We start from the raw sequence: 22,109 nt of genomic DNA, 5'->3' as shown, positions 1-22,109 counted from the left end.
AAAAAGATATGATTTTGTTGGTTAGAAACGTAATAGGAAAGTTTAAAAAAAAGAAACCTAATAGAAAAATGATATGATTTTTGTATAGAAACTTAATAGGATATGATAGGATATGATTTTTGTTTGGTTATGAACGTAATAAGAAAGTTAAAAAAATGATAGAAAAATGATATGATTTTTGAATAGGAACGTACTAGGATATGAATTATGATAGGATATGATTTTTGTATAGGAACGTAATAGGATATGAATTATGATAGGATATGATTTTTATTTGCTCTAGAATACAGAAACGTAATAAAAGAAAAAAGGAAACCTAATAGGAATAAAAAAAGGAACTGTTAACAGAAATAGGAAAACTAATAAAAAAATGACAAATATAAAGAAACACCTGACTCACACCTTGTAATTAAAATTTTACTTAATTATAGAGATGGAATCTGCTAGTTTTTTAAAAAATAATATTAATTATATCCAAAAAATAATATAAGTATATATATATAGGCCGGCCTATCAGGCTTATAAGACATTTTAATAAGCCCAAGTCTGGTCTATTTAATTTAATAGGATTTTAAAAAAGTTTGAGTCTAGCCTTTTAATTAAATAGGTCAGGCTAGGTCAGACTTTATGTAGGCCAGGTCGTAGGCCCCTGTAGGTCAGCCTAGCCTATTCCCACCCCTACCTGTCGTTAACTTTCGTCCTTCATCGTTAATAAAATAACCTACGTGGCACAGAAGGATAAATTTGTCATTGAAATAATTGTCAACCTAGATTGTCAATATAGGGGCATATTTGTCATAGTATTTTTTTGACTTTTCGTCTTCCCACTTCGCTAACAATTGCGTCCCTGAAAGATGAAAATATAAAATTTAGTTCCCGAAAGTATAAGAAGTGCAACAAGTATATCCACACGTTAATAATGAATTGTATATGAGAGAAGCTATGAAAAAAGGGATTAAGAAACAGTAGAATACAACTTAAGATTTGAACTCTTATATTTTCATTATCTATATATTTATCCATATGTCAAATTATTAATTAGTTTTTTAATTAATCAATATAACTACTTATTTTCCAAAATAAAATAAAATTCTTTAGTTTTATGATATAAAAAAATTGAGTTACCATTTAAAAAAATAAAAGTCTTTTATTTTTTTGAATTTTTTTGTTTCTTCGATTAATTACTAATTTTTATTACGTACTTTGCCACAGTATATCAAATGGAATGTAAGGTCGCTGCAGTCCCTACATCAACGAGAGATACAACTCTACGTCCCAAAGACAAAGAAGAAATCTTTGTATTAATTTGAACATTATTGTATTTTTTTATTTAGATCTATTTGGGTTTTTTATTTGTTAGTAACTGTGTTCATTTGATTTCATATTATGTATAATAAATGTTATCTCGAATGGAAACACATAAGGTTTATCCAAGAGATTATTTTATATTTGAGGTGTATATATATATATATATATATATATATATATATATATATATTATTGATTAAGAAAAAAAGACTTATAATTCCATTTTAGATTTATCTAGTTTAAATCTTGTGAGATTTTTTTAAAAAAATAGTTGATTAATTTTTTTTTAAAAAATAAATAAATAAATAAATTTGGTCCCGCGGCTGGTTGTGTTTTTTCTACTCATAACTCTCGACATATTATTTTCAATCTAAATATGAGGACACTTAAGTTGGAATTGTGATATGAAATAATTTTAAAGATTAAAAGTGAGAAATTTGATAGAATTATAAGATATAAGAAAAAGTTTTTTTAATACAAAATATTAAGGTTTGACAAGGAAATCAAAATAATAAAAATATATATATTAAAAGGAAATTTAAAAAATATATTACAAAAGTACTAAATTAATAGGAGCAGTAAATCATAAACACATAATAATAATAATAATTAGTCACAATCTATTATTAACGTTCATATATATTTGTCGCATTTTCTATATTTTCAAGGACTAAATTTTGTATTTTTATTTTCCAGGAACGCATTTGTCAGCGGGGTGGGAAGACAACAAGTCAAAAAAATATTATGATAAATATATCTTTAGACTGACAATGCAAGTTAACAATTATTTCACTGACAAATTTGTCCCTCCGTATCACGTAGACTATTTTATTAACGGTGACAAACAGAAGTTAACAACAGAACATATTTATTGCATTTTTTACATTTTTAGAAACTAAATTTTGTATTTTTATTTTTTAATGAAATATTTATTAACAAATTATACATTAAGGGAAAAAAATGAATATTTACCCAATATCACAATAAGAAAGACAGAATTAAGAATCACCTCACGTAGTTAATAAATTTGAGTACTAATTAATACTACTATTGCACGCGTATGATTCTCCCACTCCATCATCACACACACACACACAAAATTCAAAAGGCCAAAGGAAGCATAAGCATGCATAGAGACAGAATGACCCCAAACAATGGATGTGAATTTTTTTTAAAACCAACACAGGAACACCCCCAGTGGCCGATGCCTAACGTACTGAAATTAATTTTTTTTTTTGTTTATGTCTCGGTTGAGAATGAATTAAGCTGAATGAAATTTGATTCAACAGTTTGATATGAATATTTATTTTTAGTTTTAAATTGATTCAATTTAAACCCACAAACAATTTAATTCAGCAAGTCAACTCGATTCAATTTAAAATTATAATTATTTCACCTATTTTTATTTATTTATTTTATACAAAAATAAAATCAATATGTATCTAAAAAATTAACTATATCAATTTAATAACATAAAATGTATTACTATATAAGTGTATATGCTAAATTTATAATTATTACACATGTTTTTATTTATTCATTTTATAAAAGAATGTTAAATTAACTAAAATTAATTATAAAAATTCAATAATATAAAATATTTAATACATGCATATAGATCAAGATATAAATAGATAAATTTAAATATCAAACTTTCTTAAACACCATTTTTTAAAAGTGTAAAACGTTCATATATTAATTTAAAGTAAAGAAATTCAAAATGAATTTTGAGGATAAAAATAAGTTATTAAATTTAATGAGTATTATTAATTTAATTCTTAAATATATATTAATATTATTATTTAAGTTGTAATTTTTTGAATTTAAAACTAACATAATTGACGGATTATATTTTAGGAGCTTTTAAAAAAAAGTTATTTTCAAATACTACGTAACAATGTTATATCTTCAAATTTCAGTAACTTAAAAGAGTGTTTTATCCATATTTTTTTTTTGTCTTATATTATTTCTTTTATAAATTAAAAATAATATGATTTTTTTACTACAAATATAAAAATAAAATTATAAACTATTAAAACATTTAAACACAACTCTTAAAAAACATTTAAACAGATATTAATAATTATTATCAAACACGTAAACCTATTCAGGTTTAAGTAATATTTTAAATTTAAGTCTAGATAGATAACTTATACATTTCACCCAACAGGTACATTAATTACAAATTTAGTTTTAACATGAATTGCATTTAGTTCTTGTGAAAAGCAGTAATAAGTAGTAACAGCAGCTTACTAATATCAAGGAGGTATTAGTCTTCTTTGGCATGCACTGAAAAGCTTTTATCGGTACTGCAACATGGATATGAGATATGGATGATATTATTATATTATTATAACCAAAAAAATAAACATGAGATGTGATATGAATACAAAAGGGTTCAGTAGTAGGAGGAACAGTGTAATGTTCCATCACCACCATAATGCACCAAACAAATGATAAGGGCGTCATTCTCTAAACTTACTGAACCATCCTGCATGCCAAGAGTACACTGCTGCATGTCAGTGGCAATTGTAGCCTACAGAAGCTTTTAAATTTAGGTTTCACTCTTTACTAGTATTTACCTAATATCTATGCACAGTGGTCCTTCCCTATTCCTATCTCAGAGCTATATTTTATCTTGCGTACTGTGCATGCAATGTATGTGCACTTCCGCGTGCAAAAGAGTGCAGCAGGATACAACCACATTTTTCGTCTCATCGTGAATATAAAAAGGACAAAAAAATCATATTAATTCAAAAGAGTTAATTAACTTTATTTAATTACATCAATTCCAATTAAAAATATTTTATAATATCAAATATAAAAAAATACATTAATTAAGAAAATTAGTTTTTTCAGATAAAATTAAAAAAATTAATTAATCACATTTAATTACATCAATTTTAATTTAAACAAAATTTTCTTCTAAACTTATTTTTTTATTAGAATTTGATATAAAAAATAAGGAAATATTGTTGAAATTGATACCTCAGTTAAATGGAAAAATATTTTAGAATTAATAACATTAAATAAAGTAGGCTTAAATTGATACCTTATTTTTTATTTTTCAACTTATCTTTTATTAAACTTGATATCAAGAATAAACAAATATTAAAATTAACATCAACGATATTTTAGAGATAACAACATTAATTAAGATAAAATTATTTAAGTAATTGAAATTTTCTTATACTCCCATCCTCAAATATAATAATAAAAAGAAATGACACACTAATCAAAAAATTTAATTAATTATATTTAATTACATCAATTTTAATTAAAAAATATTTTTCTCTAATTATTTTTTATTGAAACTTGATATCATAGATAAGAAAAACTTATTGAAACTAACACATAAACTAAATAAATGATATTTTAAAAATAATAATATTAAATAAAAAAATTAGTTAAAATTTTATTATATTTAAAAAAATGTATTTTTTCCTATATTTGATACCAATTGAAAATTTGAAAAAAAAAATGTTTTTTTATTATATTTAATATTGGAGAAAGTACCATCTAACCAGATACACGAGACTTGTTTTCATCCTAAGATCAAGTGGCCTTTATTGAAGAAGCACCAACCAAGTAGTTCCAGCTTTTACATCAAAGGTTCTTTTGACATGGTTTATTGGTTTGGAAAACTCCGTAGCTCCAAATAGGTACTCCCTCTAATTTCAAATATATATAAAAATATTTGCACATATTAATTCAAAAATTTATTTAATTATATTTAATTATCCTAATTTTAATTAAAAATATTTTTTTATCTCATTTTTTTATTGAATTTTGATATCAGGAATACAAAAATTAAAACTAAAACTTCATTGATGAACATTTTAGAGATAATACTTTAAATAAGATAAAATTAATTGATTTTTTTTATATTTGAGATAAAAAAACTTATATTAGAAACCAAAAATCATATAATATTGATAATTAGTTTATCGTATTTTCTTAACTTAATTAATCATCATCCATAAATGTTGGGTTGTTCATTGGTTTGGATCAATCGGACGATTTAAACCAACTCAATTAAATTAGTTTATATATATATATTAATTTTATTATTTTAAAAATTTTAAAATTACTTATACTTTTATGTCATTTTGTGCATTTCTTTTGACATTCAACATACAACTTTAACCTTTGAACCTTTTCATGATGATTTGACTAATTTAATATATGTGATAAGATTATCTGTTAATCTTAGGATAAATTTATTTTATATTTTTTTAAAATATTTATTTATTAGATATCTCATTATCCAAATCAAACCAATCCACTCATCATTGGTTTGATTTGATTCAGTTTTGTAAAAAAAAAAATCTAAAATCCAAAACAAACCAAACAAATTAAAATCAATAAATTCAAATTTCATTTTTTTCCAAAATCTAAACCAACTCAACCCATGAATACACCTACAAACTATCCAGTCTTGATATTTTACACCTTGATACAAATTTATAGACAACACTCCTTATATGAACTATTAAAAAAGGTAAATATATATTGTATAAAAAAATTGTTAAAGAAATGCTTTATTATATTAACCAAATAATATAATTTTAACAAATTTCAAAAAGATATATCATACTTTTATAAAAAAATACATATACTTAAATACCTATATATGAGACCACCCCATAAAAAAGTATAGACAACATGCGTGTGTGTATATATATATAATTTTTTTCAATTTTTTTTTGTTTTTTTTAGCATTTTTGTCGGTCTTTTTTATCACACCTTTCATTTCACCTCAAATCTCTCTCTCTTCATATTTCTCTTACCACTGGTGATAGATATACCTCCCAAAAAGTATACAATTATAACTTCTTAAAAAAATAATTAGAGAATGCACTAATTTTTGTCTTGTTCTATTTATATATTTTCTTAATTATAAATCAATATTTATTTAAAAGTATATTGTTGCCTCTTATTTAAACTTTATATGTTTCATTTTATTTTCATACTGAATAGAAGTATTGTAAATTTTAAGGTCACTATTTTTTTCATAAATGTTTTTTTATTTTAAGATTAAAGATACAGTCACCATACATCCAAACCAAAATTTGACATTCATTTAATGTTTCCAACATCAAAGATACATTCACAACAATCAAATTCATTCCAAAAATTATAGATTTATTTCATCAATCACCATACATCCAAAATTTCACATTCAAGCTCAACCTGAAATATCATCAAGAACATGTTTCATGAATCAAACACAATTCAATAATAATCATGGTCCATTATCAATTCTATAAAAACATAAAAAATCAAGTGAGTTTCTCTTGCATCTTGTTGTCTTAAACCTTGGTACTTTGAACCAAAGGCGTGAGCTTTAACCCACTAACAACTCATACTATAAGAGCACTCTAAATATCTCAAAAACAAAACTCCAAATAGATTCTTCTTACCATGAGAGTCCTTCCTTAGGTTAGATCATGGAAGAGAAAAATAAGAGAAGGAAGAAGTAATTTACCACAACAATGAATTCACAAAGATTCCAAGGAAGAGAGGAAAGTAGTGGGTTGTGAGGAGACTCCAAAATTCTTTCTAGAGAAATGAGGGAGATTGAGAGAAAGTGTAACATTTGATTGTTCCCACAAATCAATAGAATGCATTTTAGAGTGTTTTATCCTCATTCACACGCTTCTTAGGAAACTTTCCAAAATGTCACTAATCAATAATTATTTCAAGTAAAATATGTTTAACTATTAAGTCCTTAAGTGATAGATTACCGAAAGTAGATATATATATCTTGTTGGTATAGGTAATATCAATTACTTCTTTGAAGTCATCATTAACTATAAAATCCCATACAAGCACAATCTTTACATCTCTTTCATTTGAGTGTGTATTCGATTTGTTCATGTATCCCTCCTGCCGGAAGCCTGTCAGGAGTTATTCCTTGTCCGTGCGACATCTCTTGTGCACTGACAATCACTCCTCACCCTTATCAGTGTTAGGGATTTTACATATCCACCAGATTTTGCTTGATTTGTCCTTGAACCACACCATATTGGAAGAGAGAATCTACACTGATACCACTTTGTAACGCTCGACTGCTTTTGAAATTATTGATTATTCTTATAAACAAACACAAGACTTTTTAACGTGTTTTATCCTCATTCACACTTCTATGGAAACTTTCTAAAATATCACTCATCTCATAATTATTCTAAATCAAACACGTTTAACTATGAAGTCCTTAAGTGATAGGCTACCCAAAAGTATATACATCTGTTTGGTATAGACAATACTCCCTATGTTCCTATATATAAGACCCAGGTACCTAATTCATCAAAATTAGGGAAAATGGTTAATTTAATTGGTAGCAATAAATTTGTCTTAAATTTATAATTTTTTTCCAAAACTATCATTGTCATTAATAATTTCACATCTTCTAATGGTTTGTCAATTCATTTTTTTCTTCTTTTAATGAGAGATATTTTTAGTCCAAAAATAATTAATGCAATGAATATTATAGATTGAATCTTATATACTTGGGTGTGTATCGATCCTTTCATGTATTCCTCCCGCTGGAAGTCTGCTAGAAGCCACTCCTTGTTTGTGCCACATCTCTTGTGCATTGGAGATCACTTCCCACCCTCATCAGTGTCTGGGATGTTATAGAAAGATTGGGTGTCTTGGGGAGGTTGAGCCTTCAACTTTCTTTTTGTCACCGGAGGAGGAATTTTGGGATAGTTTAAGGGTTTTCCTCTAAAGACCCCTTCCTTCTAACTACCCTTACTCATATTAAGGCCCCAAAACAAAAGTACAACACAACTTAGCCCACAACACACTAGCAACATATAACATCCATTTAATTTATATTTTTTGACCATATAAAATAAATTTAATTTCTCTCGTGATATAATTAAAATAATTTAATCTAGCATTAAGAAAACTAACATTGTTACAAATATGGTTTGTTCAAAAGGATATAACTTAAATGTCATGAAATTACGACTTATATAGCTTAAGGAAACTCTAATATAATGTTTCAAAACATGTATGGGCTTGATTGCACCTACAAGTGCTTGTAAGCATTCAGGCCCATACAAAAGTAACACTTATCCCTAATCGAGGGCCCAAGGTACTCTAGTGAGGCTTCTATTGTAGGTTTTACAAAAAAAGATATTCTCAAAATATGAAAAAATAAAAATGAGGGGTATATTGAGAAAAAACGAAGTGTAAATAAAATACTTATCCTTTTGAACTTTGTTAATGAGGGAGTGAATGATGTCATGAGAATTGAGTAGAGATGGAGATCAACATACTATTGAACTACATTGTCAATTCCCCCCCCCCCCCCCACCTCTGTATATAAACGGAGATAAAGTTATTTCAATTAAGAGGTAAAAATATGAATGTATTTTATTTTTTTAAGACATTAAGAGTGCGTTTGGATAGAGAATTTTAACTGAGGAAAGTAATTTATCAGAGAATTTAAATTTCTGTAATTTAGAATTCATTGTTTGGATGTTTTTTTATGAAGAATTTAAAATTTTGGAATTTTAAAACAGAATTTTAAACAACTAAAAATCTGGAATTTCAATTTTCTTCTAAAAGGTGAGAAATTGAAATTATCTTATTACAGTCTTCTTCAAGAAACCATCTGAGCTCCTAAAATATATCGATCGGGTGTGAACATAAAGGAACACGTATAACTAGCACACCAATCATGTTTTCTTTTTTTTCATTCATTTTTTTCATTCTCATAATTTTAATTTTTTTTATTCAAACACAAAATTTTGAAAATAAAAAAATTTCAATTGAAGTATTTGAAATTCTTAGAATTTAAAATTTGTCCATCCAAATATACTTTAAATGTATTTATTTTTTATTTAATTCTTACTATTAAAGGTAGAAGGAGAATTTGTAGGAACATTTAGTAGGATGATATGACATTACTCTGAAAATGTTTTACTTAATAACTTTTAATATTATTAAATTAAAAAAATCAAATCGTTGACTATTTTGATATCGAATGCACAATAAAATTTAGATAAAATAGGCATTTCGGTTAAGTAATCTTACAATTAACATTTATTCATATCTTAGAAAGTTATATTATACTTAAATTAAATTTATACATTGAATTATCATAATGTTTTATTTTTTTATGAAAGTCTGTAGACTTAATCTATTCAAAATGAACTTTTAATTAAGTTAGATCCTTTAAATTAATTAGGTTAAATTATTCTATAAGTCTCGGAATTATTTGACAATTTTTAAATAGGTCTTTGAACTATTGTTATTAATTAGGTCCTTCAACTTGTATTTTTTTTTTAAAATTGGATTCTTCCATCTAACTACCATTCTAGAAAAATAATAGCAAAAACCTAATTAGTCCCTCAATTTAGCATAGTCACCTCTTTAGGTCTACATCGAGTATTCTCATATCTTCAAATTAATATTTTCACCTCTATAGATTTTTAACTTATTATTCTTAATTAAGTTCTTCAATTAATATTTTCACATTTGTAGGTTCACTCAACCTAATCTAAGTATTCCTTTGAAAGTCTCTCTAGGCTTTACCTATAGTAAACTTGTTGCAAATTCACACAATTGACTATGACAGATAATTTTTAATTTGAAACAGGACTTACAGAGGACTCAATTAAAAACAAATTTAAGTTTAAGAACCTAAATGCAAGAAAAAGTCATAATTTAGTAACCTAATTAAAATAACCAAATAGTTGAGGGCCTGCGAAGTAATTTACCGAATATAAATAAAGATTTAATCAGTAATATATATATATATATATATATTCATCTGCTGATTACACAGTAAAAAATGTCTATATTATTTTTATTGTTCCAATAAAATTAACAAATTAATATTTATTGGTACAAAAATCTCTAACAGATAATGGAACTTGGTTGGAGAAACTTTGGGTTATGTGCAACATTCATTTTTCAGCATTATTTATAATAATCACTTTAATAATCATATTAAAAGGTAAAAACTAAAAAGTTATTTATATTATAAACAATTTTATGTATGCATGCTATTAAGTTCTTAAATTTAATTATTGATTTGTGCAAAATGAAATTAAATAAGGAAGAAAAAAATAATTTAGTTGTAAATTTTATTACCTAACTTTTAATGGATTTTACTACTCAAATTTATTTTAGTAAATTTTACAATTCAACTTTTATTATTGTGCAAAATTTACTATTCAACGTTTTGATTTTTGCTCATTTTATTATTACATTGGTTACAAAACAACTTTATTTTATCTTTCTTTTAAAAAAAATTTAGATAGCATGTCAGCAATAAAATGTGAAAAAAATAAAAAATTTATCCGTAAAATTTGTGGAAAGAAAAGTTAAATAATAAAATTCACAAATTTAAGAAAATTTGATGGTAAAATTTGCAACTAAAAAAAAAAAAAAAAGCTGGTTGTGCTTTCTTCGTGGGCTAGAACAAGAAGAGGCGCCAAACTCCTTACCCTGAAAGGAGCTTCTCAACTTTCAACATTTCGTTGCTTCGCTTTCGTTTTCTCATCCTCAAAATTCATCAATTCGTTTCTGAATCAAATCAAATCACCCATCGATCACACTATTTTCTTAATAAAAAACTAAGACCTTGTATTATTTTTATTTTTATGGGCAAATGCTAAGTATTAATTGTTAATATTTTTAGCAGATAATTCAACTCTCGAGCGTTGTTGGAAGGTGGTAGAATACGGCTGAACACGTGGCAGCAGGCGGCGGTGGGAGCGTTGTTGGATCCTCGAAGAAACGACCGGAAAACCTGCTTTCCAGAGGGTTTTTCAAAGGATGAAAAATTGCCCTGAAGGAAGGGTCAGTTACATTTTCTCTTCCCTTTCTCTTTTGCTTAATTTCCATGTTTTTAACACTCAGTTTCTACTTATGATTTTGTAATTTTATCTTGTGCTAAGACCAATCTATTGTTATTTTTTAGTTTAAATGTTTGAGTAAGTAGTAACATTACTGTATTTACACTGTCATTTACCACAATTTTCATGCATGATAAGTTTATGTATTTTCCCAATCTTATTAAATGACTCACTCATGATTTTGTAGTTTTCAAAAAAATTCAATCAATAATAAAGTGTGTTAGGAGGACTCTGTTAGAGAATATGTTGCTAGCACCTTTTATTTTTTCATTTTTACGATAATTACTTACAAGTTATAGCTACGTAATTTCTGACTGATCGACCGTATATAAATTGCATAGAAGTTAAACTCCAAATGGTTTTTTACTTTGAAAAATCAGTCTTTGAAATTATGAGCTCAGTAATTTAATCCGAGTTTAAGGCATGCATTGTAGTTATAAAAGAACTTCATTTTAGTCTAAAAAATAAAAGTTTTTTACATCGTCATTCAACTAGAGATTGTCATGTATAATAAGTTTCTTTACTTTGACACTAATTACTAACTTAAAAATCATAATTAGGATGACTTGTGAGCGATTGACAGTATAAAAATTTATTTTAGTCCTATGTAGACATAAAAAATGGGTATTTTAGTCCTTACTTTTGTAATTCCAATGTCTAAAATGACCGTTTGATGACAATTCTAACTATTCAAATTATTTTTTTTCACTTTAGGAACTTGACTGGTGCTTGTAATTTCATAGATGAATATATTACTCTTGTCTCTTTTTGGTTGATTTCCATATTTTTGTTATTGATTTTCTGATTATAATTTGATATAATTCTATCTTATGCTAAACAATTAGCAATTAATGAAGACCAGTCCATTTTTTTTTTGTTAATGATATTGTTTTATAGGCAGTACTATTGGATCGTCCTCGTGTTGTATCTGCAGAAGTAGGACATGCTTGGGACCTGCCAGCAAACACATTTGGTGCTGCCTATGCTAGATTCATGGGATCAAGGAACTTTTCGCCAGATGATAGAGACCACCTGTTAGGTTCATGGACACTGAAGAATTGGCCTATGTAGCCACGAGGGCTCGTGAAGTGCATGACTTCTGGCACACTCTTTTTGAGCTTCCTACCAACTTGGTTGGGGAGACAGCACTGAAGGTGATTGAGCTTGAGCAGATGCACCTTCCCATGTGCTTGCTGTCTGTTCTAGGAGGCACTGCAAGGTTCAGTGATAAGCAGAGGAAACTGTTTTATCAGCACTACTTCCCCTGGGCTGTTCGCGATGGCATGCAGTGCAGTGATCTTATGTGTGTGTATTATGAGTGGCATTTTGATGAAGACTTGGAAGATATTCGCAGAATATTAGGAATTTTTCCTGCTCCCGCTGTTTCTTAAGTACCTGATAATTTGTGTTTAGTTTTCCAGGTGATGGCATTGTGCTAGAGTTTTGTAATTCAAGATTTTAATTGAAATGCTGGTAAGAGCTTTGCCTATGATATTTAGCCCGTCGACTTTGTATGAGTTTGATTTTATCAATGACATGCATACCTTGATCAGTAGTGATTTTTTCAACCCATCATGTTATTTAGTTTTATCCTCCTAGTTTGCAGTAGTAATTCTTCAATCCATTTGATTGTTGCCGCTGGATTTACTGTATAATGCTGGCTGTAGAAAGGATTATATTTGTTTGTCAGTGCCTGCATGGTAAGGCTTATGAGTTATGAGGGACTGAATCTATGATGGCTAAATATATGGAAAGATTTTACTGGCAGTAACTGGAGGTCAATAATCAGGCTTTGCACTTGAGATTATGTGCAAAAGGTGTTTGTCATGAGTCATGACTCATGACTACTTTCTTTTCTTACAAGTATGAGGTGGATGTAATGAACTCAATTTAACTAAAGGTATTATTGCCAGAAAGATGAACCTGGATTTGTTGATGAGGATTTGTTTCTTTTCATTTGATCTAATGTGGCTGGATCATACTGTATAATAAGTAGCAATTTTTTGCTACAATAAATGACTTTTTTTTTTTCCTTGGCAGGAATCTATGGCATCTAAGTGGAGATGGTGTACAACCCTGCCATCTGTGGCCTACCTGTCCTCATGGTCTTGGTGGTGGAAGTAATGGTAATGGCATCTGAATGGACTTCTAGAGTAACGATTTTATTTATACTATTTTCATATTATTTTTAATGTCAACCAGAAAAAGTTGTCTAGCCTCATACAGGCATAAAGTTCAAAGAGTACATGAGAAATTTGACATTCAAGCATTATTACATACATAAACAGTCATGCTATTGATACATTATGTATTTATCTTAATTTCTTGGACAGTTGGTTCATGTTGTGATGTTCTCTTTCCTCATGAGTTTGACCTTTTAACAAGAGGACTTAGCTATTAACTTTGGAAGGTATATATGCCTGCAATTTCATCAGTAATTTGGAAGTTTCTGCCAATTTTATTTATGTATTTTATTCAGTCTCATGTGGCTACTAGCAGACTACTGCAACTTGTTTTTCTTTTTTCGTATTCTGCTATGCAATACTTGCTTGGATGTGCTGCACTTCAGGATGAGAAAGAAGAGAAAACAGTTAGTAAAGATTTTGTCAAGGCAGGTTAAGATTGAACATTTCTATGTAGCATCTTTATTTCATCAGAAGTATGGTCGAATTCCAGTTAGTAAATAGGTATAGATGGAAGAAATTTTGAAGTGCTAGTGAGCCATTTGAGGATTAGATGATTGATAGTTATCCTCATGTAGGAGCAAAGTCTGTACCCTTGTAGCTGTGTGAATGCTTCCAACGTGTAATAATTATGTAATAGCAAAAGAAACCTGTCTGCATTTCTTCCAACCTACACTTACAGCCTTTTCTTGTGCAAAAATAATACAACTGCCTTAGGTATAGTACTGCTTGTAATTAGTTACTGATATGCATGATCCAGACAACTGCCAAGCTTTCTTGACAAAATTTATTTTCATCACAAATTATATAAAACATGGATTTTCTCCTTTAAGAATGATTTCATTTCTTTCCAACTATATTCAATAATAGGGTAGAGTTAGGGTATTAGAAATGAATGTTGTAGCAGATCCTCCATATGATGATGTAACTGAGAACCATATATGAAGCCACTGTTAAATTACTGAAGACTAAAGTGTCCAACATGAAGAAGAGTGAAATCCAGACCAAACAAACCATATTGCTCATGAAGTTAACCATATATAAGAACAGACGTTCAACTGTATGTGGAGTCTGTTTACATAGCCGGCAAGTTTCTTGAGGTTTCATACGTTGCACTTGAACTATTACCATTAATGGCAGTGTATTTTGATTTAGCTTCAATAGGCACAAAATCAAACTTAGACCTATTTTTTAACTCCAAACTATATACCCGTTGAAAAAAAGAACTAATATACCCGTGGCCGGAGGCTCCTCACTACGCGAAGGTATAAGCGAGGGTCGTTGTACACAGCCTTGCCCTTACAAATGCAAAGAGGTTGTTTTCAAATTTGAACTTATGATCAACTGGTCACTGAGGCACAACTTTACCACTATGCCAGGGTTAGTCCTCCAAACTAACTACCTATTGAAACTGTCTAAATTTTGCTTTTATCTGGTAATTGCCTGGCCGTTTGTAATTGTCTGGCTTTGTGGTGAACCTTGCTGAATGGTGTACTAACCACATCAATTAATCAGGAGCTTCAAATTTTGAGACAGGGAGTTTGAAGATGTCTTCATGTCATGTACCCCCTGAAGATGATACAACTCTTCAGACAACTAGGGGTTCCAAGTTGCCTGATCCAGAAAGTTACGAGGAAGATAATTATGTGAGTTCTGCCTTGTTTTCACTGAATTGGCTATTTATTCAAATTTTGGCTTCCATTTCCTACTCTTCATCTTGAGATATGACCCACATAAATTAACGGATCGAGAAATGGGCACCTTTCCATGTCCAAGAGCTGTTGGCAGCCAATGTAAAAGTACCGATACAAAGTTTAGTTGAGGACAATATTTTACAAAAAATGCACTCACTAGGGATAAGGTTGCTAAAAAGGGTCTCCAAATGTGTTAGACCGTAATAATACTATGATTAAATTGATGTGCTTCTCAAACCAATACACTGAAGTCTCTTATCCATTTAAGGTTATGGTTGTTTTGGTCTATCTGCCAAATATCTTAATCAGCAATTCGAAGCTAAAGCACCAGTGCCACATGCACAACTAAGTTCATGTCTTTTAGAGATTCTTCATGATCGATAGACAATCTTACTTGAGTTTAATATGATTATTATGAATGATGAAACTATTTTTTTAAACACGTAATATAATTACATACTTATGATTTGAACTCGAAACTATAGGTTAAAAGGAAACAACCTCGTACCTAATCAATCCACACAGGTATTAATGCTCATAATACATTTTTATTTAAAATGACAAAAGAAATAAGTAATTGATTAATTTGAGTAAATAATTTATGACCATTTTGGTGTTATCAAAGAAACACACTCATTTCTTAAACTACAACCAACTCTACATTTAAATGTAGCTCAAGTAAAATAAGAAATTATAGAACAAATTGAGACAGTCCTCATACATGAAAACATTGACAGGATTAACAATCCATGCACATACTTAACCTTTATTCCCTAACTCATGTCTACCTCTAGACAACATCAAGGAATGTTTTCAACATTTAGTACTCATATAGCACTAACATGACAAGACACATATATATATATATACAAAAGATAGATCATCACTCATTAGTCATTACAATTGACTGCTTAAGACTATCATCCAATTCCACCTTCACCTCATTGAGTCACCCATTGACACCACTACTCATCCCTCAACATTCTGATGAGCAGATTAATGCTTGATCATCCTTGGTCTCCACACTTTGAATTGGAGAACAATTATCCTCTTCCGCCACCTTCATGCATGGCTTCTCTTCAAGTGGTTCCTGTTGTGTTCCTCCCAGTTCCCTGACCAAAGACTTGATCCACACAAACATGGAACTTCCCAAGCTAACCCAAGAAATAGCCTTACCAACCTCATAACTATAAACCTGCCCTGAAAAGCACCAACTCAATAGCAAAATGTTCCCATTGTAGAAGAACACAACAAGCAACTCAATGAGCTTCAAGAACAAAGTCTTGAAAGAAATAGGCCTCAGTAAAGGGTGTTTAGAGAGTGCTTCCAAGTCCAAGTTTGCAAGCACTAGCAAATGAGACAACAAACCCTTGTTGTTCATCGGCTTGTGATCCCTCACCCACTCAATGATGTAATGAGCAAGCTTTGACACCAACAAGTGTAGCAACCCAATAACAACATTGAAAAGGCATGTTTTGAAGATCTCATGGTTGAACTTCAATGCTGCTTCCCAGTACCAATCAATGGCACCACGTGTGGCACCCCAATAGACCAAAGAGGGTACTCCAACCCCAACACAGATTCCAAGGTGAGTGTGGATCTCAAGTGCAAATTTCACGTACAAACTAATGGGAATGCTTATGCCCCATGACCATGGCTCGTTCATGAATGCACTTGAGAGGGAGGAAGAGCCTTCATTGATGAAAGCAAGGATGCAAATGGAGAGGAAGTGGAAGATTTTGTCAAAGTCAGGCCCTCCTTGCAAATTAGCCATGTTGTTGTTGATTGGTGATGATGAGAAAATGAGAGAAGAAGGTGTAGGTGTAACAAATTAGGGTTTCTATATGATGGTGGATCATTTGAAGAACTAGCTTCAGCTGAATAGGGTAATTTATAGAAACCTGAGAAATTTCCTTGGAAATTTCCGTCTTCATGAACAGTTTTGGAAACTTTTGTCCGTACAGGAACATTGAAGTACTTGCAATTCCTTCCTGTGTGGACATATGATATGAGCTTCTTTTTGAGGATTCGTGCTTTCTACTTGTAAGTGTGGCAGAACCTTCAGAGAAATTTCGTGTTGCTATTTTAGTGTCAAAAGTAATAATAGTAGTTGTAATATTTGTACGAGTGCATGTTTCTCTCTTATCTTATCTTATGTTTAAATTGGACTTGGACCCTACAATTTCTGTGTTAGCTCACTTTAGCGGAAAAATAATAATATTATGAGTTAACAAATTTAGTTTTCACACAGTTATTTAATCATAAATTTTTATTTATATAATTTTTAAGATAATTATTATAAAATTAATAAATTTAGTTGTATAAAATTATTTTACACTGCATAATTCTTTTTCTCTAATATTACTTCTACATCTTTTTTATTTATTTAAAATTTATTTTAATTTATACTTTTCCTTCTTATAAATAAAAGTATAAAGCAAGCGGGTAAAAAAGAAAGTAGGGAAGTATCATTATTGAGAGGAAAAAGGTACTACTGCGGGTTATATCTTGGTATAATTTTTTTCCAGTAATAGTGAGACCTAACTCTTCTTACTAATGTAAAATGTGTAAAGTGTAAGAAGGGGAAGGACAAGAGACAAAAGGTGTTAGAATGAGATTGGTATTTGAAGGCTATTTCGGGGTTCTATTTATCTATAGGAGTAAGTAGGAGAGTACGTATCATTATTGAGGAGGAAAAAGGTACTATTGCGGGGTTATATGTATGTATAATTGGAATTTTTTCGGTTATAATGAAGCCTAGAATCTAATAATCATGGAAAATGTGTAAAGTATGAGAAGGGGAAGAGCAAGAAAAAAAGTGTTAGAATTCGAGGGCATACAATTTGAGATGTTATTGACAATTGCTCTTTGAAAAGATAAATCCAAATCCTGGATCCAAAATCCCATTGCCATTCCTAATTTAAATATTAGATCCGTTGTTCTTTAAAAATAAGAAGAAGAAAAGATGTAGAGGATGATGACCTAAAGATATTTAATAAGACAAAAAAATGTCATTTGAAGTAATCATTATGCATAATATATATTAAGATTGACTTAAATAATCACTCTCTAATAATTGTTCCCGATGTATTTTTCTAATTGAACTTTCCTCTTTTTGTTTTTTTTTCCTTTTTTTTTATAGAAGGACAATTTCATAACACAATCTGCTTGTTTCTTTTTTTTTTCCCCCTCAAATAGCAGATGATCCGCACGGAAGCATAAAACAAAAGGACAATTCGGTTGAGAAGAATGAATAACTTATATGAAGGCACTCAACCACTGCACAATTGAGCTCCAAGAATCATTTATGTTTAAAATTAAATTAATCTTTTATTGGAAACAAAAAAGTTTAAACTTCCAGCTTGTGTGCAAATAAAGTGTAGAATCCAATCCGTTGACCCTCTCTTATGAACTGGTTATGACTCGAAGAATCCTCAACCACTCGAAGAATACTCGGTAATTTGAAACCGTTCATAAACGCATCCTTAATAATCTGAGTAAAATGCTAGTTCAAAGGTATCATGGCTTTAGGCCTTAACCCGATCGAAGGGCCCAATATTTCATGGCATCTTGTAAAATTTACTAAGAAAATAGTGCTAATACACTCTTAACACATTCTTTTCATCAATTTGTATTATTGAAATAAAATTTAGGCTTAAAATCTTTTTCTTCTTTGTAACTTAGTGTAATTTTTTCATTTGTCTCTGTAAACAAAATGTTTTAATTTTTACAAAATATATTTGTTTTATTTTTCTTTTTTTAGATAACACTTTTTTTACTTTTTGCAATACAACTTTTATTGTTTAAAACATTATATAAAATACTATAAAACAAAAAAGTAAAACAAATATTTTGCAAGAAATAAAACAATTTTTTATAAAAAAAACAATAAAAAACACTAAATTACAGGGACAAAAAATATATTTAAGTTTAAAACTTGTCAAAAATCACAATTTTGTGGATCAGCTTCCAATAATGGGTTTAAGAGTGTGCTAAAAATAGTGTTACTCACTGTTCATTTTACTAACCAAAATTATGCCTGGATTTCAGCATGAGTTTTCGTATCCTTAAAAATAATCCGTGCATGATAACAGATTAAATAAATAACTAGGAAAACAAGAAATACAAAGTTTAAGCAAATGAGCACTTAATAGAAATTTTAGTTTCTGTCAAACAAAGTTCTGTAATAGATGTTTAGCACATCCAAAATATAGCACTCTTGACCCAATTATCCAAGCAACCATAACCTACAATACACCATATCTTCTATTATGTTTCCACGACCTGAATTTCCAAAATAAATCGTTCATCGAGCAAAAGCTTTGCAAGCAAGGTATCATTTCCCCTCTCCAGGTCCACCAAAGAGATAACTCAGAGAAGAACCACCACCAGGGGCAGCATGGACCTTGGTTGAGGGTCGGTCCTGCAGCCAAATTGAAAAAGAAAAATATCAATCCAGATAAATTCCAGGGAAAATACAATCTAAGCATGGGCAGACAAGCTATATATCTAGCTTTCATGCATCTCTTCAGAATGTTATGGAAAGTATCATCTGAATGTAGTTTCAATTCAACTTGTAAGACATCACTCTAGTACAATAACCACACCTTATTCACCACAATGTTAAATGCTAATTGCCTGCAAACAGTATCGAATTCTGTTTACAAGACAAGATTGGAAGCTCTATATCTATCATTGATATAAAGGTATTCTAATAAATTTGCCACTAGAGTTCAAATAAACACACCTAGGTCCAGATTGAAAATATACTGATAGGAAGTCAACATTAAGCAATATGAGCAACAGTCAGTGCTGACTGCTGATATTCAAGGTTAAATACATAGCAAACAAATCCTAAATAGAAGATTAAGTAGATTAACTCTCACTGAATAAGCAAAATCAATCTTTTGATTCTTATGCATAATATAGCAGTAAAAACAAAACCCAGATGATAATTCTTATTTTCCAAATACTTGATAATTTTCACACTAGTTCAGATAGTATAGCTAACTAGACTGATACATCCAGACCTAATTATTTTGAATTTTCAACATGTGAGTTGACATAAAATTATCTATATGAACCCACAGTAACAAAATTATTACAGTACAGTACAATACATATAAGACAATTAAAACACATATTGGGGACAATCAAATCTAATTTTGTAAGTGTGCAGTCTACAAGATTTAATCCCTTGTAGTGCCATGATATAAAACCATTCATATGTTAGAGACATCATATAAAACCATTCATGTGTTAGAGACATAATATAAAACCATTCAAGTGTTAAGAGACATAATATAAAACCATTCATGTGTCTTCATCTAACAGTTTAAGCTTTTGGTATAGTTGGTTCTTGACATAGAGCCTAAACTATAACAACTTGGGAAAAAAAGAAATTAAATATAAGTTAATACCGTGATGAAGTTGCCGGTGTTCTGGCCATCAGTAGAATGACTGTTTATACCAGCAGCCTTGTTAGGGTCTATTGTTTTAGTAGGAGGAGATGCTTTTGAAGGAGGCGCATTATTTACAGCCTGCACTTCAGGTTGGGCTGGGGCATTGTTTGTTGCCGGTTTTGCGGCAGGGGCCTCTCCACTGCCAAAAAGATAACCCAAGGAACTTTGACCACCACCACTGCTAACTCCACGACCCATGCTCTTCAACTGACTTCTGAAAGTTACAGTCTAGTATCAGCCTTCAAATGGACAAACAAGATTCACATAAATTCATAAGTAACAAAAGACACTCACAAAAAAAGGAAGGACAAAATAAAATGTGAGAACCTACAAATATTAATTCAGATAACATTCACAACCTAGTATGCACTAAACATTAATCAAATGTATTTTCATTTGCATTCTAACATCTAGCACACCCAGCCATCAACAAACAACAGATAAATTGAATCAAGATGAAATTCAAAAACAAAAAACTGATTGCCAGACTTTGCTGATACCACTTCTCTATTTTACTACCAGTTTTCTTCATCTTGGGCTAATTGATCTACATCATTGTATTCCATTAAAATTTAGGTTTTAAAAAACTTTCCAAGACCACGACTTCCCAATTCATGGGTGATATTTGTCCGCAATTCTGGAGACAATGCACAACACAGCAAAAGCAACAAGCACATAATTGCAAAACGGAATAAAAAAGTCATATGTTCTTTGATCATCATTCTATAAGACTAACAAAGACATCTCAATCTCCTTCATTTTCTATTGTTTCGATGACAACATAGGTATAACACAATCTTTTCCATTATCATTCACATTTCACAGTATAAGAATGAGCGCAACGCCATGAATTGATCAAAATCAAATCAATCGCAAAATAAAACGATTACACAAAAAAACCTACGATTCCACACACCAAAAAAAACACAATGAAAATTGAAAATGGATCTGAACAAGGGAGATTGACGAGGCCGGAAAAAGGATCTCGCGTAAAATGAAATGCAAAATGAGGATCAAAAATTGAGATGAAAAATGAATGAAAATGGAAAACCCTAATGCGAGAAGAGGAAGGGCTACCTGTGGGGTGAGGAAGGAGCAGATCTGGGAAACCGGATGGCCAGGCACAGAGAAAACGATGAGATGTGTGCCTTATAAATAACCCTCACACTCACACGTTTCAATGTCTAGTTTGCTTTTAATATGAAATAAATATAAGGGTAAATAATAACATGAAAGTGTAAAAAATGCAACAAACTTTCGTCAAAGACAACTTTGTCATTGAAATAATTGTGAACATAAATTGTCAACATAGAATCATATTTGTGATAATATTTTTTTAATGTTTCGTCTTCTCATTCCGCTGACAAATGGGATGAAAATGCAAAATTTACTGCCAGAAAGTATAGAAAATGATTTGTATAGGGGAGAAGTTAGGAAAAAAGGAGATTTAATATTTGAACTCTTATACTTTGATTATCTATCAATTTATCCATCTATCAAATTATTAATTAGTTTTTTAATTAATCAATATAACTACTTATTTTCCAAAATAAAATAAATTTCTTTAGTTTTATGATATAAAAA

General features: G+C 29.7%; 2 protein-coding genes across 4 annotated transcripts; one reads left to right on the top strand and one right to left on the bottom strand.

The window, feature by feature from the left end:
* The first annotated feature begins 10,192 nt into the window (after positions 1 to 10,192).
* LOC100815878 (ubiquinone biosynthesis protein COQ4 homolog, mitochondrial) lies at positions 10,193 to 14,038 on the top strand. Its single transcript, XM_026127017.2, is given in 6 exon segments — positions 10,193 to 10,202; positions 10,990 to 11,062; positions 11,064 to 11,130; positions 12,084 to 12,209; positions 12,212 to 12,659; positions 13,227 to 14,038. Coding segments are annotated over 5 exon segments (642 nt in total). The 3' UTR covers positions 12,578 to 12,659; positions 13,227 to 14,038.
* Positions 14,039 to 19,064: 5,026 nt separating this feature from the next.
* Positions 19,065 to 21,706, bottom strand: LOC100305520 (uncharacterized). Of its 3 annotated transcripts, none has more exons than NM_001249587.4 (3): positions 21,603 to 21,705; positions 20,484 to 20,764; positions 19,065 to 19,486 (listed from the first exon to the last, which is right to left on the bottom strand). In NM_001249587.4, the coding sequence occupies exons 2-3, from the start codon at positions 20,721 to 20,723 to the stop codon at positions 19,400 to 19,402; spliced, it is 327 nt and encodes a 108-aa protein (NP_001236516.2). In that variant the 5' UTR covers positions 20,724 to 20,764; positions 21,603 to 21,705; the 3' UTR covers positions 19,065 to 19,399. The 3 variants fall into 3 exon arrangements, with proteins under 3 accessions (NP_001236516.2, NP_001339428.1, XP_006574327.1); NM_001352499.2 differs by having other exon boundaries at positions 20,484 to 20,739; XM_006574264.4 differs by having other exon boundaries at positions 19,194 to 19,486; positions 20,484 to 20,736; positions 21,603 to 21,706.
* Between the last annotated feature and the right edge of the window lie 403 nt (positions 21,707 to 22,109).

The sequence above is a fragment of the Glycine max genome, chromosome 2, assembly GCF_000004515.6.
Source record: "Glycine max cultivar Williams 82 chromosome 2, Glycine_max_v4.0, whole genome shotgun sequence".
Lineage (NCBI taxonomy): Eukaryota > Viridiplantae > Streptophyta > Magnoliopsida > Fabales > Fabaceae > Glycine > Glycine max.
The sequence above is the reverse complement of the archived record's forward strand: the minus strand, read 5'-3'. Positions and strand labels throughout refer to the sequence as shown.